The 20150-nt window shown below is 36.1% G+C and overlaps 1 protein-coding gene across 1 annotated transcript in view; it reads left to right on the top strand.

Annotated features, from left to right (window-relative positions):
• The first annotated feature begins 12565 nt into the window (after positions 1–12565).
• zc3h18 (zinc finger CCCH-type containing 18) overlaps positions 12566–20150 on the top strand; it is a 41542-nt gene continuing 33957 nt past the window's right edge. Inside the window, exons 1-3 of the mRNA XM_059335431.1 lie at positions 12566–12760; positions 15030–16015; positions 18833–18917. Of these exons, the coding sequence (XP_059191414.1) occupies positions 15041–16015; positions 18833–18917 (1060 nt within the window). The 5' untranslated portion in view covers positions 12566–12760; positions 15030–15040. The remainder of the gene's footprint in view (positions 12761–15029; positions 16016–18832; positions 18918–20150) is intronic.

Below are 20150 nucleotides of genomic sequence, written 5' to 3' on the forward strand. Positions count from 1 at the left end.
CCCACCTAAGTGTTGTTGCTGACCATGTCCCTCCTTTATGACTGATACTTCCAGCAAGATAACGCACCATGTCACAAAGGAGAAAAGAAGGTGATGCTGCGTATGGAGGATGGCCGGCTCTGGTGTGAGATGCCGAGTCGAATTGCTTCTGTTTTGGAGCTGTTCAGTTGGAGAAGGTTGTGCTACATCTCCTCCAGGCAGGTGGTCAGTTTTGATGATGGCAGGGGTGCAGAGGGGGTTGGATTAGCTTTCAGCTAAAGATGAGTGTCATCAGCATAGCAGTGGAATGAAATTCCATGCCGGCTGATGACACAGCAGAGGGGAAGCATGTAGAGGTGAACAGGGTGGGGCCGAGGACTGATCCTTGAGGGACACCACAGATCACAGGATGAGTCTGGGATTTTTTTATTTCCCAAGGAGACAAGCTCAGTTCTTTCTGATAAAAAGGGAGCAAGATTATGTTGAACGTGTCATCATCATTATACCCACTGGCTAGCTCAGTGGTTCCCAAAAAAAATTCTGCAGGGCCCCCTTTCTGTAAATAAAATATTTTCAGCTCAGATGCTCCTTGCTAGTGCTCTCATAAGGCTCCAAATCAATTAATCCCTCGAGATAACTGCTGGGACATCGGTCAAAAACTCTTTGCCGTCACAAAGCTTGTACTCCCAACTCTGTGGAGAGTAACACCAGTTAACTTAAACCTGCTTAACCTAATGCCAACTGGATGAGTTGAGCTGATTTCCTGTCAGTGTGCTGAAACACAGAGCTAACCAGCTAAAGCTAGCAAACCCTACAAGATGAGGCGTTTTTAGCTAGGTGAGAAGCCCGGGGGCCCACATATGTCTACCTTTAACACATGAATTGAGGTGCCTTTGTTCAGGCCATGCAGGGGCCTGCTACATTACCATAGATGATGTCTTGTACAGAGTGCATCAACTGAAAGAGAGCCAAAAATGTCAAAACTAGAATAGAATAGATTTATTTTGAAATTTTTGAGAGGAAGTCTTGTATCTTGTCTATGCTTGGGCTTGATAATTTGCCCTCTAAGCGCCTTCTGGTAGTATCTGCCTCCCATGTGCTCCAGTTCCTGGCTCCAGTTAGGGATTAATGTGTTAAAGGGAAGCATCTCCCGCTGAGCACCGACACCCACACACACACATCACACTGGGATCCAGTGACATCAAGAGGAATATAAGAGGAATTAGTTAATTGATATCCTGATCACTGCAGAGCAAAACCCAAACTGTCTCCTACACATCACTGAAACCATATATATACCAACATCACTGCAGCTGATGTGTTCAACTGATTTGTTCGCTGGTATCAGACTGACTGCAGTTTACACTCTGCAGTTATCCCTATTTATATACAGTCTATGAGTTATCCCCACTGTAATTTGTGTGCCAGTCACAATGTGTTACCTGCCGTTTGCAGTTTGCTTTTTGTTATACTGTGTTTCCTCCTGGCGTCCAAAAATATATTATTTCATAAGTGTGAATGTGAGTGAAAACATTCAGTTAGATAGTGAAGTTACAAATGAGTCACATTTTACTTACTTTGATCACATCAACTCCCCTATCGAGGTTGATCATCAATAATACTTGATCATCAATAATACTTCAATATGGAATCTAATGTTGATTCACTGTCATAATAATCTATACCATAAATTTTCATAATTATAACAAAAATAGATTTGGAAAACAGAGTACAATGGAATGCCTCATCACAAGATGTATACGCTAACATGCTATGAGTATGTGTGTGTATATATATATATATATATACACACACACACACGCACATTTTTCTAACACTGTAAGTTATTATTTAGACATTAACTATTCAATTTAAATTATGTAGCAAGCAAAAAAGGCAAACAAGCAATTTATGTTTTAGATTTTAGATTGCTTTTGCTTTGATGACAACTGTTGGTATTACGTATCTAGTAATAGACATACACACACACACACACACACACACGCTTCCTATTCATACCACAGGCTTGGTTGAGGATTAATATTTGAGGGTTTTATTGAAACACAGAAAGGGACTGGATGAAATGAGCAGGGAGATGGCTGGCTGACTCAGAGGGCAAGGACCATTGAGTTATGGCTGAAGAGGTTGAGGTGAGGAGTGAAAAGCGTGGCTACTGAGATGGCTGGAGATTATTGTAGAAGGAGAGCAGGCTGATGATGATGATCCTGGAGCACAAGGAGAGCCGGGAATGGGCAGTACACAAAAAAAACACAAGGAGAAAATCAACAAGACTAGATATACTGGAGCAGCCTGGAACATGTAATACCACTGAAGCTCAACTCAACTGGAATGATGACATACTGGAGCTTGATGAGCCTGATGGAAGGCAGGTGTGAGTAATCAGCAGTAAGCAGGATCCAGGAGAGAACAGGAGAGTGCAACAGACACACAGAGACAGATAGGGGAAAGAAACAGGAAAAACCCAAGAGTCACAGCCACGACCATGACACCTGGAATGTTTTTGTTGAGAAACAGTGAACGCTTTTTCCTTCACTCGGTTAAGGTTAAGGTCGGTTGATTGTGGAGGAAAGGTCATCAGATCGATTCCATCACTCTCCTTACATAACCTGCTGGTGTGTTTTATGTCTGGTCCTTAGAGGTGTGAATCCCCAGAGGCCCCATGATACGATTTTATCCCGATACTTGAGTCACAATACAAAATTATTGCAATTTTAAGCATTCTGTGATATGGGGAGTATTGCAATACAATACAGTGCGATTTAACTGTTTAACTGCATTTTTTGTCCACAAATTAAACTCAATCAATAATTGTTTTGTCAAATCAGAGAAAATTCTCAGTCTATTCATCTCACTTTAGTCTTTCTATTTCTCCACAATGAGAGTGAAACCCACAGACCGACCAACAAACTAGATGATTCCTTAGATCATCTAGTTTCATATGAGACCAGTATCTCCGGTATATTCCTAAAACTGAGCCCGATATGGCGAAAATACTGATATATCGATATAAAATTGCCATGCAAAATATCGCAATACTATGCTGTATTGATTGTCAGTGTGTCAGATTAATCAATGATTTACCAGTTCAGGTGCGTAATCCTTTCATTGGCATACATATAAAAACAAAGAACAACAAAGTGTTACAATAGAAGAACAACAAGGAAATTAAGAATAAGAGTAGTCCAGCTGCATGGCTCTGCAGACAGGAATGTCTGACTAGACTGCGCTGTAATTCCCCGTACAGTGCTGTCTGTACAGTCCTGCCTATTGGGTGTTTCCTATGTTGACATTTTTACTGTCATTTTGTTTGTGTTTTCTTTGTGCTATGTAGTGCTGAAAAAAATAGTCTTCTTTCCTTTATCACAATAACATTGTCCGTTAACTAATAAATGTGAATCCTGTCCAGTCTATAATGTGTATTTTACTGTTAAAACACCATACATAAAGGCCATGCATAAGTTCAGATTTATCATAGGTTAATTATTTATAGGTTAAGTTTATTTTTAATGTATGTATAGTGTATGTTCAATATGTTGAACATACAATGTTCAACATTGCTACTGGATGCTTGAATTTCCCTCGGGATAAATAAAGTATCTATCTATCTATCTATCTATCTATCTATCTATCTATCTGTCTGTCTGTCTGTCTGTCTGTCTGTCTGTCTGTCTATCTGTCTATCTATCTATCTATCTATCTATCTATCTATCTATCTATCTATCTATCTATCTATCTATCTATCTATCTATCTATCTATCTATCTATCTATCTATCTATCTATCTATCTATCTATCTATCTATCTTAGAACAAGTGCAGCCTTGTTCCTTTTCACTTATTGCAATTAAAACCTTCAAGTCATATTCAGCTCCATAGGAAACTTTTTAAACTGTTATACTGACAACATGACTCAGCATTTTGACTATTTTTTTTGTTGACAGTGACACAAGCACCTGTTGTGCTACTGTCATGTGCAACGCCATACATCTTTACCCTGAGGAATATTCTCAGGATTTTGAGCAAGTTTCAGACTTTTGCAGGTTATCCACAAGCTGTAAATATATGGCCAACAGTGTCACCAGCAAAGCACCACCACATCATCGCACCTCCTCTTCCTCCTCCGCCTCCTCCTCCTCCATGCTTCATGGTGGAAACCACACAAGCAGTTAACATCTATTCACCCTCGCTGCGTCTCTGCCAATGTGGCAGTTGGAACCAGAAGTGTCAAATTTGGACTCATCAGACCAAACTGTCTGCTACTTGAACTCTGTGAAGAATTTATAGCTCTAATCTGAGGTGCCTTAATTGGCAATTTCTGAGGCTGGTTACTGTAATGAATTTATCTTCTGCAGCAGAAATAGCTTCCTTTCCTGGGGGCAGTCCTCACGAGAGCCAGTGTCATCATACCATTTGATGATTTTTGTGACTGCACTTAAACATGCATTTAAAGTTTGTGAAATGTTTCTGATTGACTGATCTAAAAAGTAATGCAAAACTGGAAATCTCTTTTTACTTGGATGATAATCTGGATTACTACAGTGGTCAAATAGGGATATTTACTGTATGCAGTGGTGGAAGAAGTATTCAGATCCCTTACTTAAAAAAGTATGAATATGTACGAAAAGTATCAGCAACAAAATATAATTAAAGTATCTGTTATTAGGTTTAATTAAAAAAAAAAAAAAGTAACTAACTAACTAACTAACTAATCACTTTTAATGTATTACAGTGGCGGTTCTAGACCAATTTTACTGCGTCAGAGGGGCACATTAAAAAATGGCAAAGATGATATTTATGCTTTCAAAATCTTTATTTTTAGCTTATTTAAACATCTCATTTAAGTATATTTGGAAGATATAAATGAATTGATTGAAACAATGGGACTTGCCAACAATAACAATTATTTTTGTACGACAATGACATTTCTCATTTTTGTGCACAATTACTTTTTTTTATTTTGAAAGTGCAGTACAGTGAGAATGATCTTTGTTACATACACAAGCTTTTATTGCACAGTTAAACTATTATCCAATGTACACATTCTGGGTTCCTTTTGTGTACAATGAGATAGTGTTTGAACTAAAAATAGGTAAGAATTGTTCCGTCGTTCATCGTTATATTGATCATTTTATTCTTCTTCAGAGGGCAGTGGCCCCTGTAGGCCCCTGTGTAGAACCGCCACTGATCTATCATGTTTTTCATGTTAAATCTCGACCTGAAACGTGACTAAAGCTGCCAGCTAAGTGTAGTGGAGTAGAAGTATAAAGTTTCATTAAATCGAAATACTCAAGTAAAGTACAAGTACCTCAGAATTGTACTTGAGTAAATGTACTTACTTACATTCCACCACTACGCTACCTTGGAACATTCCAAATGCACATAACAAATGTATTAAAAAAGAAAGAAATTTCACAAACATTCCAGGTGACCACATGAAGCTGATTACAACACCAACACTGTGCAAAGCTGTCACTAAGATAAATTCTGGCCATTTTAAAAACATCTTAATGTCAAAGAATATCTGGTCTGTTTAACTCCTTTTTGTTCAATACTTAATGTCACATGGCTTATTTCATAGTTTTGAATAATTATAAAAAATAATTAATATTCAATGTTAAAAGGAATACAAATAAATAAATAAAAAACATTAAATGAGAAGGTATGTTCAAACCTTCTGGTGCTGTATATATAAGAACTACCTCTCTGAAGCATCTGCAGCATCTTCTGATGTAAGGTCACTGCTGCCATCTAGTGTCTAGACTTGAGCCTGGAAGGATACAGCCTTCCTGTCACTTCAGTGCCAAAAAACATATTTCTTACTGTGTATACAAATTTCACTATAAGTTGAAAACAGGTTTTTGAAACAATTGAAATTCACATAAAATCATGTTACTTTGTTTAATGATAGTAAAAAAGGATGGCTTCAAATAATTATATATCCTCATCTGGATCCTCGGTGCCTTGCCATGTCTCTACACTGTCAATCAATATGTGCTGTGTGTGAGTCTGAGTGTGTGTTTGTGTGCGTGCATGACTAAATGCGTGTGTGTGCATGTTTGTGTATGTATACTTACAGATGTGTATGTGGGGGAGGGAGGGGTGGGTTTTGTCATTTTTATTGTCTGTTTATTCTTATTTTTTGTAAAGAACTTTGTGTTGCATTTTTATGTATGAAAAGCGCTATATAAATAAAGTTTGATTTGATTTGATATACATATATATATATATATATAGTAATACTACTACTACTAATACTACTACTACTACTACTTCTAAATACAACAACAATTAAATAACTGCATTTTTGTGGGGGGTTTTAAATAAAAACATCAGTGACATTGTGCAATCAAACTGGTATTTAAAGGGTTAAAATGCCAAAAAAAAAAAAAAAATTGATTGTTTTGAGTAGGGCAGAAGTTGTTTAAGAGGTTTGTGCAGAAAAGAGCAGAAAAAAATATCAATCTGTAAAGTTTTTATTGTGTTTTTTTGGAAGTGGACATTTTCAGCCTTAAGGGCCTGAAAGGGTAGTAAATTAAAGTGGGCCCAGAGGGTTAAATCAGTACCAGTAAATGTACTCATTTGAGGTTATGTGAAGACTGACCAGTATATATAAAAACAAATTCTTTCTTTCATATTTTTTACTGTGTATACAAATCTCTCTACAAGTTGAAAACAGGTTTCTGAAACAATTGAAATTCACATAAAATCACGTTACCGCTTTTTAAAAAAAATGAAAGATACAGTAAAAAGGATGGCTACAAAAAAAATATCTTGAAGTTTCTTGAAGTACGGTATATTCATGCAAAAGAGGGATAATAGGTTAACAACAACAACAACACTGATAATAGCAAAACGGCAATATAAGCATCAACCACAAACTATGTGAATGCTTTTACCTGCATTGGTATATATGTCATGACAATTAGGCTATAATTGACCAAAAAAAAAAAAAAAAATGAACAATGTTATGTATGCTGTTGTTTTATTAATGCATACATCACACCAGTATATATAAAATCATATTAGATTAGATTAAATATAAATTAGGTTATATTTAATTTATCTTAAATGAGATTTTATTGGATTGTGCAGGAAGATGTAAATGACTGCAAGCCACTGAGTTAATATAAGTAGGAAAAGATCATTTAACATTTTAATTACAGTAAATCACAAAGCTATTTGTCATCTGATGAGGAAAAAGTAATAACAATGATTTACAAATAAAAAATAGTAAGTAATAAGAAGCCTGGAAGAGAGTGTGTACTTCAGCACAATTCAATCAAATATAATCCTATACTGTAGATAATATAATACTGTAGATTGTAATGTAATCTAGTGTGAAAGGTTGGGGTGACCTGAAAACTGAAAAAAAAAAAAAGCTTGCATCATGATTGTCCTGAGTAATTCAACCTAATACTTAATAATCAAATTGCATCTATTATAGTCAATTATAATCTGCTATGATATTTTGCAATTTAATCTACTATCAGATAGAGTATAGTAAGAAGCAGGTGTGTTAATAGTTGGTCTATTCCAAAAACAGTCAACTTTATTTATATATCGCATATCAAAAATGAAGGCCTTAAGGTCGTTTGGTGTACAATCTGCACAGTAAATAACAACCTCTGTCATCAGACCTTCGATTTGGATAAGGAAAAACACACCTCACAAAAAATATTTAAAGAAAAGTGGAAGAAACCTCAGGAAGAGCAAGAAAGCATGGACCCGTTTTGAAGGAAGGACAGACACGCGGGAGATGTTGTGTGGACAGAGGAGACCAACATAGTAATAATGACAGTGTTGACACTCAGTATGACCACATAAAAGTACATAAGCACAAATAAAAGCATAAAAGCAGAGACAAAAGAGAACAAGTGCTTAGGCATACATTAAAAAAAACATACATTATGTTTATACATACTAATATTAGACCTGACACCACCCCCCACCTCACCATATTAAATGTGTTATGTTTACCTTAAAAACCTTGTGATATTATTTTCTGTTTAACAGTTCACAAGGCAATATCAGTAAATCTTTACTGACACACACACACTCGCACAAACAAAAATAAACAGACACTAAAACACAAACACAAACAAAACTCCATTGTTGCAGTGATGGCCAGAAAGCATAGATTAAAGGACATTTCTAGTTTGGAATAATTGACTCAATGTTGCATTGAATACATGACAGAACCATTCACACAATTGACAACTTCACTGGCTGGTAAACTGTCTCCATCAGCAGATTAACAAGTGAGTTCAACCTGATTGGAGATTGTTTTGTCAACTTCTGCTATCAAGGTCATAAATTAACTTGTCAAGCTTAGTTTTAGCAGTGTTTTTTTAAGTGAGCTCAGATTATCTTTACATTTAAAATATGACAAATTGAATTAATTGTAAAGGCCAATTTGATATTACTGTAAAAATGAATAGTTTGTGCTTCACTCAGTCAGTACTAAATACTGTACTTAAGTACAATTTTGAGGTACTTGTACTTTACTTGAGTATTTCAATTTTATGTAACTTTATACTTCTACTCCACTACATTAAGAGGCAAGTATTGCACTTTTTACTACATTACATTTAGCTGACAGCTTTAGTTACTTTTCAGGTCGAGAGTTAACATAATTGAAATTAATTGAAATTTATTTATTAATGGATAGCCCCTTGAGATGAACCATCTCGTTTTCAAGGGGGTCCAACATAAAACACATAACTTAACACAACAACACAATCACATACAGCATGCACAAGGCTCTCAACCACCAACCAACCCACACATCATTCCCGCAAACCCACAGCACCCATACAAAATAAACAAGAATACATACATACACATGATGTAGTGCCAATCATAATGATAATAGCATTAATAACAATAATAATAATAACACTATGTAATGTTATCAATGTTAATAGATACAACATAGTAATAGTATATTATTAGTATAGTAATAGTAGTAATATTACAGTAGTAATAATAATAACAATAATAATATACATCATTATACCATACCATGCATAAATGAATACATATAATAGCTATGTTAATCATAGGGATAAAGAGGACATTACCATCAGAAGCAATTACACGATATTTTAATATAGTTAAATAGTGAGTTCTTAAAAATAGGAAATGAGTTGATTATTCGTATATTGTTGGGTATAGTGTTCCAGTCTGATGGAGCTTTGAATTTGAAAGCACGTCTGCTGAGTTCTTTATTTATTTTAGGAACAAAGAAAAATGGTTGCTGGGTGTGTCTGAGAAGATATGGGGATGTGAATGGGATTAAATATTGTTTTAAATAAGGGGGACAGTGAAGATGAATGCATTTAAAGATAAATTGTAACCAATGGTAATGTCTTCTTCTATTGAGTGGTAACCAATTCAAAGATTCATACAAAGAGCAGTGATGTGTTCGATATGGACACCTTAAGATAAACCTGCAGAGACTATTGTAGATGGCATTGAGGGGTTGAAGATGTGTTTCAAAAGTGCTCTGATAAACAATGTCAGCATAGTCCAAAATAGGTAGTAATAACTGGGTAACTATTCTTTTTCTGATCTGAAGAGTAAAACAGTTTATGGAACGGTAGAGTATGGCTAGATTACAACTTAGTTTGTTTGTGATGGATTCAATATGATATTTAAAAGAAAGCAGTGGGTCAATCCAGAGGCCAAGATATTTAAAGGAGGTAACATGATCAAGTGGTGAGCCATCAATGAAAGAAATGGACAGATCAGAGACGTCACCAAGCCCTGGTTTGGTGCCAAACAACATACTACATGATTTCTTTTTATTCAAGATTAATTTATTCAAGAAGAACCATTTCTGGACTGAGGCAAACTCATGTTGCAAAGAATTTTCTATCACAGATTTATTATCATTAGACGTATATAGTATGGTGTCATCAGCATATAAATGTACTTGACAAACGGAGCAAGTTTTTGGAAGGTCATTAATAAAAATGGAGAAGAGGAGTGGTCCTAAGGATGTGCCTTGAGGTACTCCCTTCGAGACAATTAAATAGTCAGAATGATTTCCACTAAAACTTACACACTGTCGTCTGTTATGAAGATATGAGTTGAACCAAAGTAAACTATGTTGAGAAATACCAATGGAGTAAAGTTTGTCAAGAAGTAGGTAATGGTCAACAATATCAAAAGCCTTAGTTAAATCAAGAAATATTGCACCAGTAAGTTTGCCATTATCAGACGCAGAAAATACATCGTTCGTGAACTTTAACAGAGCTGTAGTTGTTGAAAATCTGGGTCTGAAACCAGATTGGCATGGAGATAAAATATCATTGTCCGTAATGTAGTGTGATAGTTGATTAAAGATTAATTTCTCAAAGATTTTAGCTATAGAATTGATGATGGAAATTGGACGGTAATTATTGATATCATGTGGGTCTCCTCCCTTATGGAGTGGAGTGACAGTGGCAGATTTCCAGGCAGAAGGGAGGGCACAGGTTGATAATGAGAGGTTGAACAAATCAGAAAGTGGGTACATCAAAATATTTACTGCTAGCTTGATAAATTTAATCTCAATGCCTTCTGGGCCAGGTCCACAGTCAACTTTTAGTTCATTGATTACACGCTGAACTTCAACAGGTAATATTGTACGAAAAGAAAAAGAACTATCACTGGAAGAGTTGAGAGAGGAAGCACATGCTATCGATGGGTCGAACACATAAGAGCTACCCACAGATGTAAAATGCTGGTTGAAAATATTTGCAATAACTAATGGGTCCTGAATGAGGTTATTATTGAAACGAAGCTGGGTGCTGGTGCTTTTGTTTGACTTATTGAGGATATTATTCATATTTTTCCAGAACTGTTTTGGGTTATGCATATTTTCAAATAGTTGATTTTTATAGAAGTCAGATTTAGCATTACGTGTTTTTGTCTTACATAAATTCCTTAGTGATCTATATTTTTCCCAGTCAGCAGCATCCTTAGTCTCTCTGTAGCTCTTCCAGGTTTTGTCCCGTTGTTTAAAAAGGTTGATCAGATCAGAGCTGATCCAGGGTAAATGTTGACCTTTGACTTTTATTTCTTTCCATGGGGCATGTTTATCAATAACATGTGTGAGTTCAGAGTAAAAATAGTTCCAGGCGTCTTCAATATTTGGTATAAGTTGAAATCTGTTCCAGTTTATTGCAATCAAATCATGTATGAAATTATCAAAATTGATGTTCTTACTTTGTCTTATTTTGATGAATTTTGGAGGAACGCGAGGTGATTTAATTTTCCATACACAAAAGATGGTTGAGTGATCACTGAAGCAGTCAGAGAGAACGCCAGATTTAATAATTCTGTGAGGGTGAGTTACGAGGATCCAGTCAAGTAATGATTTAGATCTGGCATCAACTCTGGTGGGCTCATTGATCAGCTGAGTTAAATGTATACTTTTGAAAAGGTTTTTGTCATTAGATGAGGAGCGACCAAGCCAGTTACTATTGAAGTCGCCCAGGATGATCATTTCATATGGGTGATCAAATGAGGTGAGAGTGGATAAAATAAAAAAAACCATGATAAATTAAAAGTGATGACATTTTTAAAATTAAACATCATAACAATTTATTAAGTAGTTAAATGAGTCATATCTTGAAAAAAATGCTTACATAAATGCATCAATAATGATAATAATACTCTAATAATATATTTGGAATAAATATATAACAATCTGAGTGGGTCCATTCTGCATGACAAGTACATTTTAATGCTGATACTTTTGTACTTTTACTTCAGTAAGTTTTGAATGCAGGACTTTTCATTTTAGTGGAGAAATTTCACATTTGGGTATTAGTACTTTTACTTAAGTAAAGGATCTGAATATGTTTTCCAACCCTGGTCTTTGGAGATGGAGGGCTGTATATAGTATCTAGGGAAATTATCAAAGTATTTATTTTTAAGTTATTATTATTATTTTTATTATTATTATAAAAATAATAATTTAATCTCAATGTGAAATGTAGATCAATATAATAAATATAATATAACATAATATAATATAATATAATACCAATAATAATAATAATAATAATAATAATAATAATACCTTTATTTATATAGCACCTTTAAAAACAGCGTTCACAAAGTGCTTTGACAGAATAAGAATGGATAAAACTCCTGTAAAAATACGAAACCAACAATGAAGTGAAAGAAATAAAAAATAAGAATTAAAAAAAAAAAACAATTCATTGATCACTAATATAATATAACATAACATAATATCATAATATAATGTAACGTAACGGAATGTAACGTAACGTAACGTAACGTAACGCAACATAACATAACGTAACATAACATAATATAATATAATATAATATAATAAAATATAATATAATATAATATATTATAATATAATATAATGTAATATAATATAGTATAATATAATGTTTACTGGAGAGGGTGCCTTGCTGCAGGCCGGCCCTTGTCACTGACCGCAGATCAGATTATGTTGTCCTGACTTCATCAGAGCGGCCCAGTCTATGCGTCCAGTATCTGACCCTGGATCAGCGCTCATTCATTTCCTACGCGGCTTTTCCCCTTGGAATTGTCGTACGTTGATGACGTTGAGGTAATGGCCGATCTCGCTGTGCCGTGTGGAGTGTTTTATTTTCTGCACCATAGCTGTTAAATAAAACCGTATAATATTCATTGTAGACCGTAAGAAAACAACATCGACGGGAGAGGGCAGTTCTTAACGTCGCAGTGCTGTCTTCGAAAGAGCTCCGGGTCGACAAGGTGAATGAAAATATGTGGTTGTTAGCAGTTAGCAGAGCGTAGCTGCGGTTTTAGCTCAGACTTGTGCTAGCTTCAGGGGAGGCTGCTTTGTTAATTGTAAGACACGAGTGTGTCTTCTCACTACTAACACGGCTATGTGCAGCTTGTTAACCGGTTAATCCGTATGTACTCTTGAAGGATGAAAGGTTTTGGTTTGGTTGGTGCTCGTTGGTTAGCCAGCTCTCTTCGCGTTGACGTTGAAGTTATGGGCCTTGTTGCCTACTAGCGCGACATAGCAGTGTTTCAGTCATGTTGGTAAACTTTAGTATTTCGTCACCCTGTTAAAATAATCGCCTAACTCATTTTTTCAAGTTTTGCAGGAAACACAAAAAACTTCACAAAAGTGTAACATATGACATTTATTGATCAAATGCACTCAAAAAGGATGTAACAAAGAATGGCTATTGGCATAGTAATAGCCCTGCGTGTAAATTATGTAACTTAAGAGAAATAAATGATATGGTCACACTTTATTTTGAAGGTGTCTACATAAGAGTCACACAAGCCTGTCAGAAACATGACATGACAAGTATCATGAGGATTTATGTTACTTCAAAGTGTCATTAATGTTCAAGACACATCCCATGTCATGTTTATGACACGCTCATGTCACTCTTATGTAGACACCTTCAAAATAAAGTGTTACCATATCTTGCTTAAGTCACAAAGGAATGTTCCAAAAATTGCTTAAGTCACATTTAATTTTGACTTAGGCATAATAAATCCGTTTAAGTCACACACTTCACATAGGCCATTATCTTAAAGGGGTAAAATCACACCATCTCATCAACTGAGGATGTAGGCGATTTTACCATAGGTGGCCGGCGTCATGAGGAGATGATTTAGGCAAAAAAAACAATTTTGACTAAAAATGACTTAGGCGATTATTTTAACAGTGTGACGATTTACAAATTTGGACAACTCATTATGTTCACAGAATTAGCCAACTGTTTACTTATATCATTGAGACGTTTAAAGTAAAAGAGGTTTTCAGTTCTGAACATTGGCAGATAGTGGTACACAGTAAAAATTGTCTGTGGATTTTACAGTGGAAAAACTGCTACACTACGACAGTAAAAGACTGTAAAATGGTAAATGGGTCAAGTCAGTTTCAGTAACAATGAAACACCGTAAATGTATATATTAACCAAAACAGTATTTTTTACAGTATTTTTAAAAAAATACATTATATACAAGCCATCAGTGTAATTTTTGCAGTTATCTTTTTAAAAAAATACTTTTTTTCTCACTGTTAAATGTACTAAACACCATATCTCTAACAAAAATATACTGTAATATTTTATGGTAAAATCATTAATTTATGCAGCATTTATAAAGCATTTTCTTGTCAATTATATGACAGAACAGCGTTTCTTTTAATGGAAAATTTATACAATAAAAAATTGAATAAAATGGCAATCTTAAACGTGAAATCAATAATGCTTATATCTTTTTACCGTAATATTTAAAAAAGTTGCACCGTATTTATTGCGGTAAACTTCTGGCAACCACAGCTGCCGTAGTTTTACCATAAAAACAACAGGTTTTTTTTACAGTGTCGTTGTTATTTAGCTTGCTATTGCCGTTGAATTAGAAGTGCCAGAAGCTAACTTTCATTCAGAAAAACCTCCTGTTAACGGTGTTATCTTAACTAATTCACATATATATATATATATATATATACACACACATATATGAGATAGCCAGTTGGTTAGCAAGCTAGCTATTTTTTTTTCTTGCCAGGGAAACTCCAAATCACCCCGAAAAATAAACATTTCGACAGTTGTTCGTACAGCTGTAATATGTAGTCTCATATGCCAAACACATTTTTTTATTAGTAAATACAAAATGCGGTTTGGTTAGTTCATCTTCTACCCCATATACCCCAACATGCTAAACTATATTTCCTCCAATGTGCAATATATGTAAATTGCTAAGTACTGTCAGGAAAACAAACAAGCACAACTATATATATATTAATAATAAATGCCAAATAGCAGAAATGTATGCATAGGTCTCATTTTTTATGTTCTTATTCTGTCTGTATCTTGAGCTGCTGTAATTATCAAATCTTACTAAATCTCCCCACTGCAGGATAAAGTCATATCTTATATGTAACCTGGCAGACGTAAAATGTGGTAAATTGAGTATGAATAAAGTTTTTATGTTAGGAGTAGGATATTACATCTTGACTTTTTCTAATGTGCTACTGTTTTTCTGTTTTCACAAGAATATTCTCTAATGGATACTCCTGAAAGCCCTACTCAGTCCCCTCAGTCTCCTGAGGAGGAGGAGGAGGAAAAGGGCCTTTCTGACAGCGAGCTGCTGGATTCTCCTGATGAAGAGGATGACAGGGGCATGTCAGACAATGAGATACTCCACGAAGAGGAAAACGGGAGGCTTCTTGAGGACGACGATATGGTTGAAAGCCGAGGAAGAAGTTCAGAATTAGAGGAAGAGAGGGAAGAAGACGATGAGGTGGTCCCTGACTTTGTCTCTGATCCAGAGGATGAAGAACCTGTAGGAGAAGGGATGGGACAGGAGGATGGGCCCATTGTGTTAATGGAAGGGGATGAAGACGTTCGTGGCCAGTTCAATGGTGAGGATGACAAGGACGAAGAGGAACAAGAGGATAGAATCTTTGACACCCCACAGTCTCCAGACTCAGAGCCAGAGCAGGGCAAGAGTTTCACTGCTGAAGAGGACGGAGAAGACGGGGAGGACGGATACAGTGACTACAGAAAGGACGACTCTGCAGACCCTGAGACAGCTGAGGTGGATGAGGATGAGGAGGAGGAAGAAAAAAGCAAGGCTGATGAGGAAGAGGAGGATGAGAGGATAAGAGCTGTGGAAGAGGAGAGGAGGAGAGCTGTCGCAGTGAGGGAGATGAAGGAGGACTCTACGTCTGTGTCCCGGGAGCTGGACGAGCACGAACTGGATTACGATGAGGAGGTCCCCGAGGAGCCCAGCATCCCTGCACATGAGGAAGATGAAGATGAGGAAGACACAAAAGCGGAGGGAGAAGAAGAAGAGGAGGAGAGTGAGGACAAGAGCAGTAAAAAGAGGGAGAAGAAACCAATCCTCCCTCCATCGCCCAAAGACAGTGACTATAAGAGGACAAGTGATTCCAAAGGGCCTGAGAGGATGCGCAGAGATTCCTTCAGAGACAAGAAGAAGGATGAAGATGATGGAGAGATTGATGAAGGAGAGATCGATGTAAGTGATCATTGTTTGGGCTGTATGTTAATGAATGTCAGGCAAATGAGTGTTTGCCGGTAATGATGGGGGGGAAACTGATTCATTATTCCGTAGTTTTTGTAGCTTTTCTCTAGTCTGGAATTGTATTTGTTTAATTTTTCAATAAAATATGTGGGGAAATAGTAGCTGTATAATGTATAGACTCCAGTTATAGCTAGACAATACCATAGAAATGACCAAAACGGGTCCAATAGAATTGGTACCAGGGCCAATCCTGGCATATTCCATTGGATTGGCATCAGCTATAACAAAGCTGATCAAATGCTGATTCTTTCTGTACTGTACTCGATTTGGTTCTTTCCACCTCAACCTGCTAGTGTTCCAGTTTTTTCACACTCAGATCCAAGTAAAATTAGACTAGATGTGAAGCATTTTTCGGTTACACCAGTGCAATAACTGATGATCAATACTGATATGCTTGCGAAAACAATGTTATTATTTACCAACATTAAACTTCTCTTGAGCAAAGTGCAGTGTACAAAACATTTGCACTGCACATATTCCGCATCCTCCACCCCCCCACCCAAACAAATACATCCAAGAAAGCTGGTTGCTCGGCGGTCATCCGGCATTCTTGTCTGCCCTGTTAAAACCATGACCACAAGGATAGTGTGCACCTTATCTGCACAACGAGTAACGTGTACATTACGTACGAAGCTTCATGATCATCCATCTTGTTTTTCTTGTTTGAAAATGCCGGTTTCCCACCTTTCTCCACTTGTTTATTTTGACGTAATAGGTCAACCCGAAAGGGGGCCGTATTAACCCGCTGAAACGATGTATATATCGCCACCTAGTGTTGAGGAGGAGGACACGTTCCCGTCAGTTTTCCGTTTTTCTCAGTTGCATGTAAACTGGGACAAGGACAGAAGTCCGATTAGATGCCGAAATCGAATTTTAAGCATAGCTTGATGAACTGTGCATTTAAAAGCACTGACTGTCACATTGACAGGTCGAAAAGACCAAGACTGCCAGCTAGTCACATCAGCTGTTGCTAATTAACATTAATTTTGTGAGCAACTCAACAGGTTGAAATTAAACTTAACTGTTGTGTAGTTTTGTGTACCCTTTGCAAGCAAGTCTGTCTGGACGTTCCACTCTGTAACAGCACTGTACAGGTACGAAAGTATAATGTTTCTGAACTTCCCATAACCTCAGCAGAGCCAGAGCCGACATCCTGTCTCTTGCAGATCCTACTACATAAATTTCAGAGTTTCATGGTCATTACTTTTTACACAGTGCATTCAGTATTTTGATATAATTGAAAATATCAGCAAATGTAAAAAATGTAAGTAGGAATATGTAGGAAATATGGAATGCAATATATGGTCATCAAGTGCTTGATATAGGAAATACAGTTTGCTGTCCAGGGCCGCACAATTTAACCTTTAAGAGCTTCAAAAGTTTGCATTGAAGATCCAGTCAGATTTATAATCCCTTTTACATTTTATTTTATCATATAACACATGGCAAAATCTAGGTTGAATCTTTTGCCTATTTTTGGCCTTTTTATTTAGGAAACATTTTATGAAAGCAATAATTAATCGTAATTCCATTTATTAAAATATTTGTTTTTGCAAAATATCTTAATATTGAAAATCAACTTTTATAATATTGTTGCATACATAGTCATGGAAAAAAAATTAGACCACGCTGTTTCTTCAATTTCTTGTTCATTTTCAATTTAATGTTTCAATTTCACATAAAAAACAGCTCACAAGAGTTTAATTTAAGAGCTGATATCTAGCCATTTTCCATGGTTTTTTTCATAATAACCAAAATCATTATCAAGGAAACAATGGGAAATGGCTAGATATATCAGCTCTTAAATTAAAATCTTATGAGCTATTTTTGCTATCATTATATTTGTCCAAACAAATGTACCGTTAGTTGTACAGGACATTAAAATGAGCAATTAATTAAGGAAACAAGGGTGGTCTGATAATTTTTTCCATGACTGTATCTGCAGAAAAAGGTTATATCCAGTCAAAAGATAACCTAGATCATGTGTGGCTAGATAATCAATCTTGAGTTTTGTGAGTCCCGTAAAGTGTGACATGAGAAGTTACAATATATGCATATACCTTCCAAAATATACATGACTGCAAGAGGCTTGCTAGCTCTGGCTACCTCTTAATAAAACTCATGGTCACATCAGCAATGAGGCTCATTGCCACTTCTGAGTATAATGCTGCCCTCAGAAATCCAATGAGCCTGACAGGTAGTGGTTGGGTTTACTGTGATCTGATCCGACTGTGGGCTTCGAGAAATGAATATTGCGGCTTGCTAGTAAGAATTGGATGGCAAGAGACTTCTTACTGTCTCAAGTGCTCACAAGCTGCCAAACAGCAGGATATACTTGACGGAGCAGACTCTGAAACAAATGCATGCCCGACTGAGATTGCATACTGAAAACAGTTTTTTTCTGTCACAAATTCATGCCTGTGTGCTCTCAAATGTTGACTTGCAGACTGAGTAATCTCAGAATTAGTATTGTGCTCTCTCTTGCCAGCAGTATACTTCCACATGTCGCACGTTACTGATTTGAAGGGCTTATGAGTTAATGGATTTAAGGGCTGTTGTATTGTTTCATTTCGTCAGATGTCTGCCTTCATTTCCTTTTATGGTATAATAAATAATGCAGAATGCCTATGACGGGATCTTGTATCAACCTTTTAACATGAAATACAATTAGGCGCTCTCTTAATATCTTATTTGTAGCATATAATAAGACGCTCAAAGGTGCTATAATTTGTATTGTCTATTTGTGGGCAGGATGATGACTTGGAGGAGGGCGAGGTCAAAGATCCCTCAGACAGGAAGATCAGACCACGTCCCATCTGCAGGTTCTTCATTAAAGGTAGGTGGTTAAGAGCAGTGGGCAAGATGCATTAAACTCACAACTCATGTATATTCATGTCTAAAATTATTTGTAAGTCCAAAGACAGAAATGTGCATACGCATCCCTTTAATCAAACTTGTAAAGCTACACATACTAGAGGTGTGAATCGGCAGAGGCCCCACGATACAATTTTATCCCGATACTTGAGTCATGATACAATATTTTTGCAATTTTAAGCATTTTGCGTTATTGTGAGTATTGCGACACAGCGATATTGTGTCCACAAAATTAAATTCAATCAAGAATTGTTTTGTCAAATAAGAGAAAATTCTCAGTCTGTTCATCTCACTTGAGTCTTTTTATTTCTCCACAATGAGAGTCAAACCCACAAACTGACCAACAAAGTATTCAGTCAAACTGAACTGAACTGATATCAAACATGTATAGATGACAACAACTGCAGCATTTTCTCAAACTTTCCTCAACTTTAAGCTTCACTGCTGTGAATTTTTTTGGATGAAACAAAAAAAAAGCCTTTGCTGCATTATTTCGACGACTTCTGTACACGATATCCTGACATTGTGCCTATAGATTCCTTAGATCTTCTAGTTTTATATGATACCAGTATCACCAGTACGTCCCTAAAAGCCCACTACGGCATCTGGAGAAGAAAAAAAAGTGAAAATACTGACGGCCCGTCAGAACACTAAATATCGATACTTAGCGGCCATGAATCCACATAATATCGCCACGATATATATCGCGATACTATGCCGTATCGATTTCTTCCCCCACCTCTAGCATGTATGCCTGATGCTTATATGTCAATAATTGTGGAGCTGGGCAAATATGTACAAGGCTTATTTCTGCACCCACAGTTTTAGAAATGCCCTTAAGCTCTTCCACTGTCTTCACTCCAGCCATAAATCTGCAATATCAATTAAGTAATCAATTAATTTGTTAATTAAAATTGTGAAATTATTTTTTAAAAATAACAACATTATGACTGGAGCATATGAAAACTATTCACAAAGCTTAATTATTGTTTTTGGGGTTTATACCATTTTATCAGATTTGGAGCCAAATTTGACCATATTAGGCACTTGAGAATGGATAAAAGTTTCCTCCTCCTTAAAACCTAATTAAGACACCAAGAATAGAAAAATCCATGCTGTGATTTGGTTTCAAAAACTGTATTTTTGACATTTGGACAGTGTTGTGTAAACTCCTGAGAAACCCCCTTATTGTCAA

This window comes from Centropristis striata, chromosome 6 (assembly GCF_030273125.1).
Source record: "Centropristis striata isolate RG_2023a ecotype Rhode Island chromosome 6, C.striata_1.0, whole genome shotgun sequence".
Classification (NCBI taxonomy): Eukaryota; Metazoa; Chordata; class Actinopteri; order Perciformes; family Serranidae; genus Centropristis; species Centropristis striata.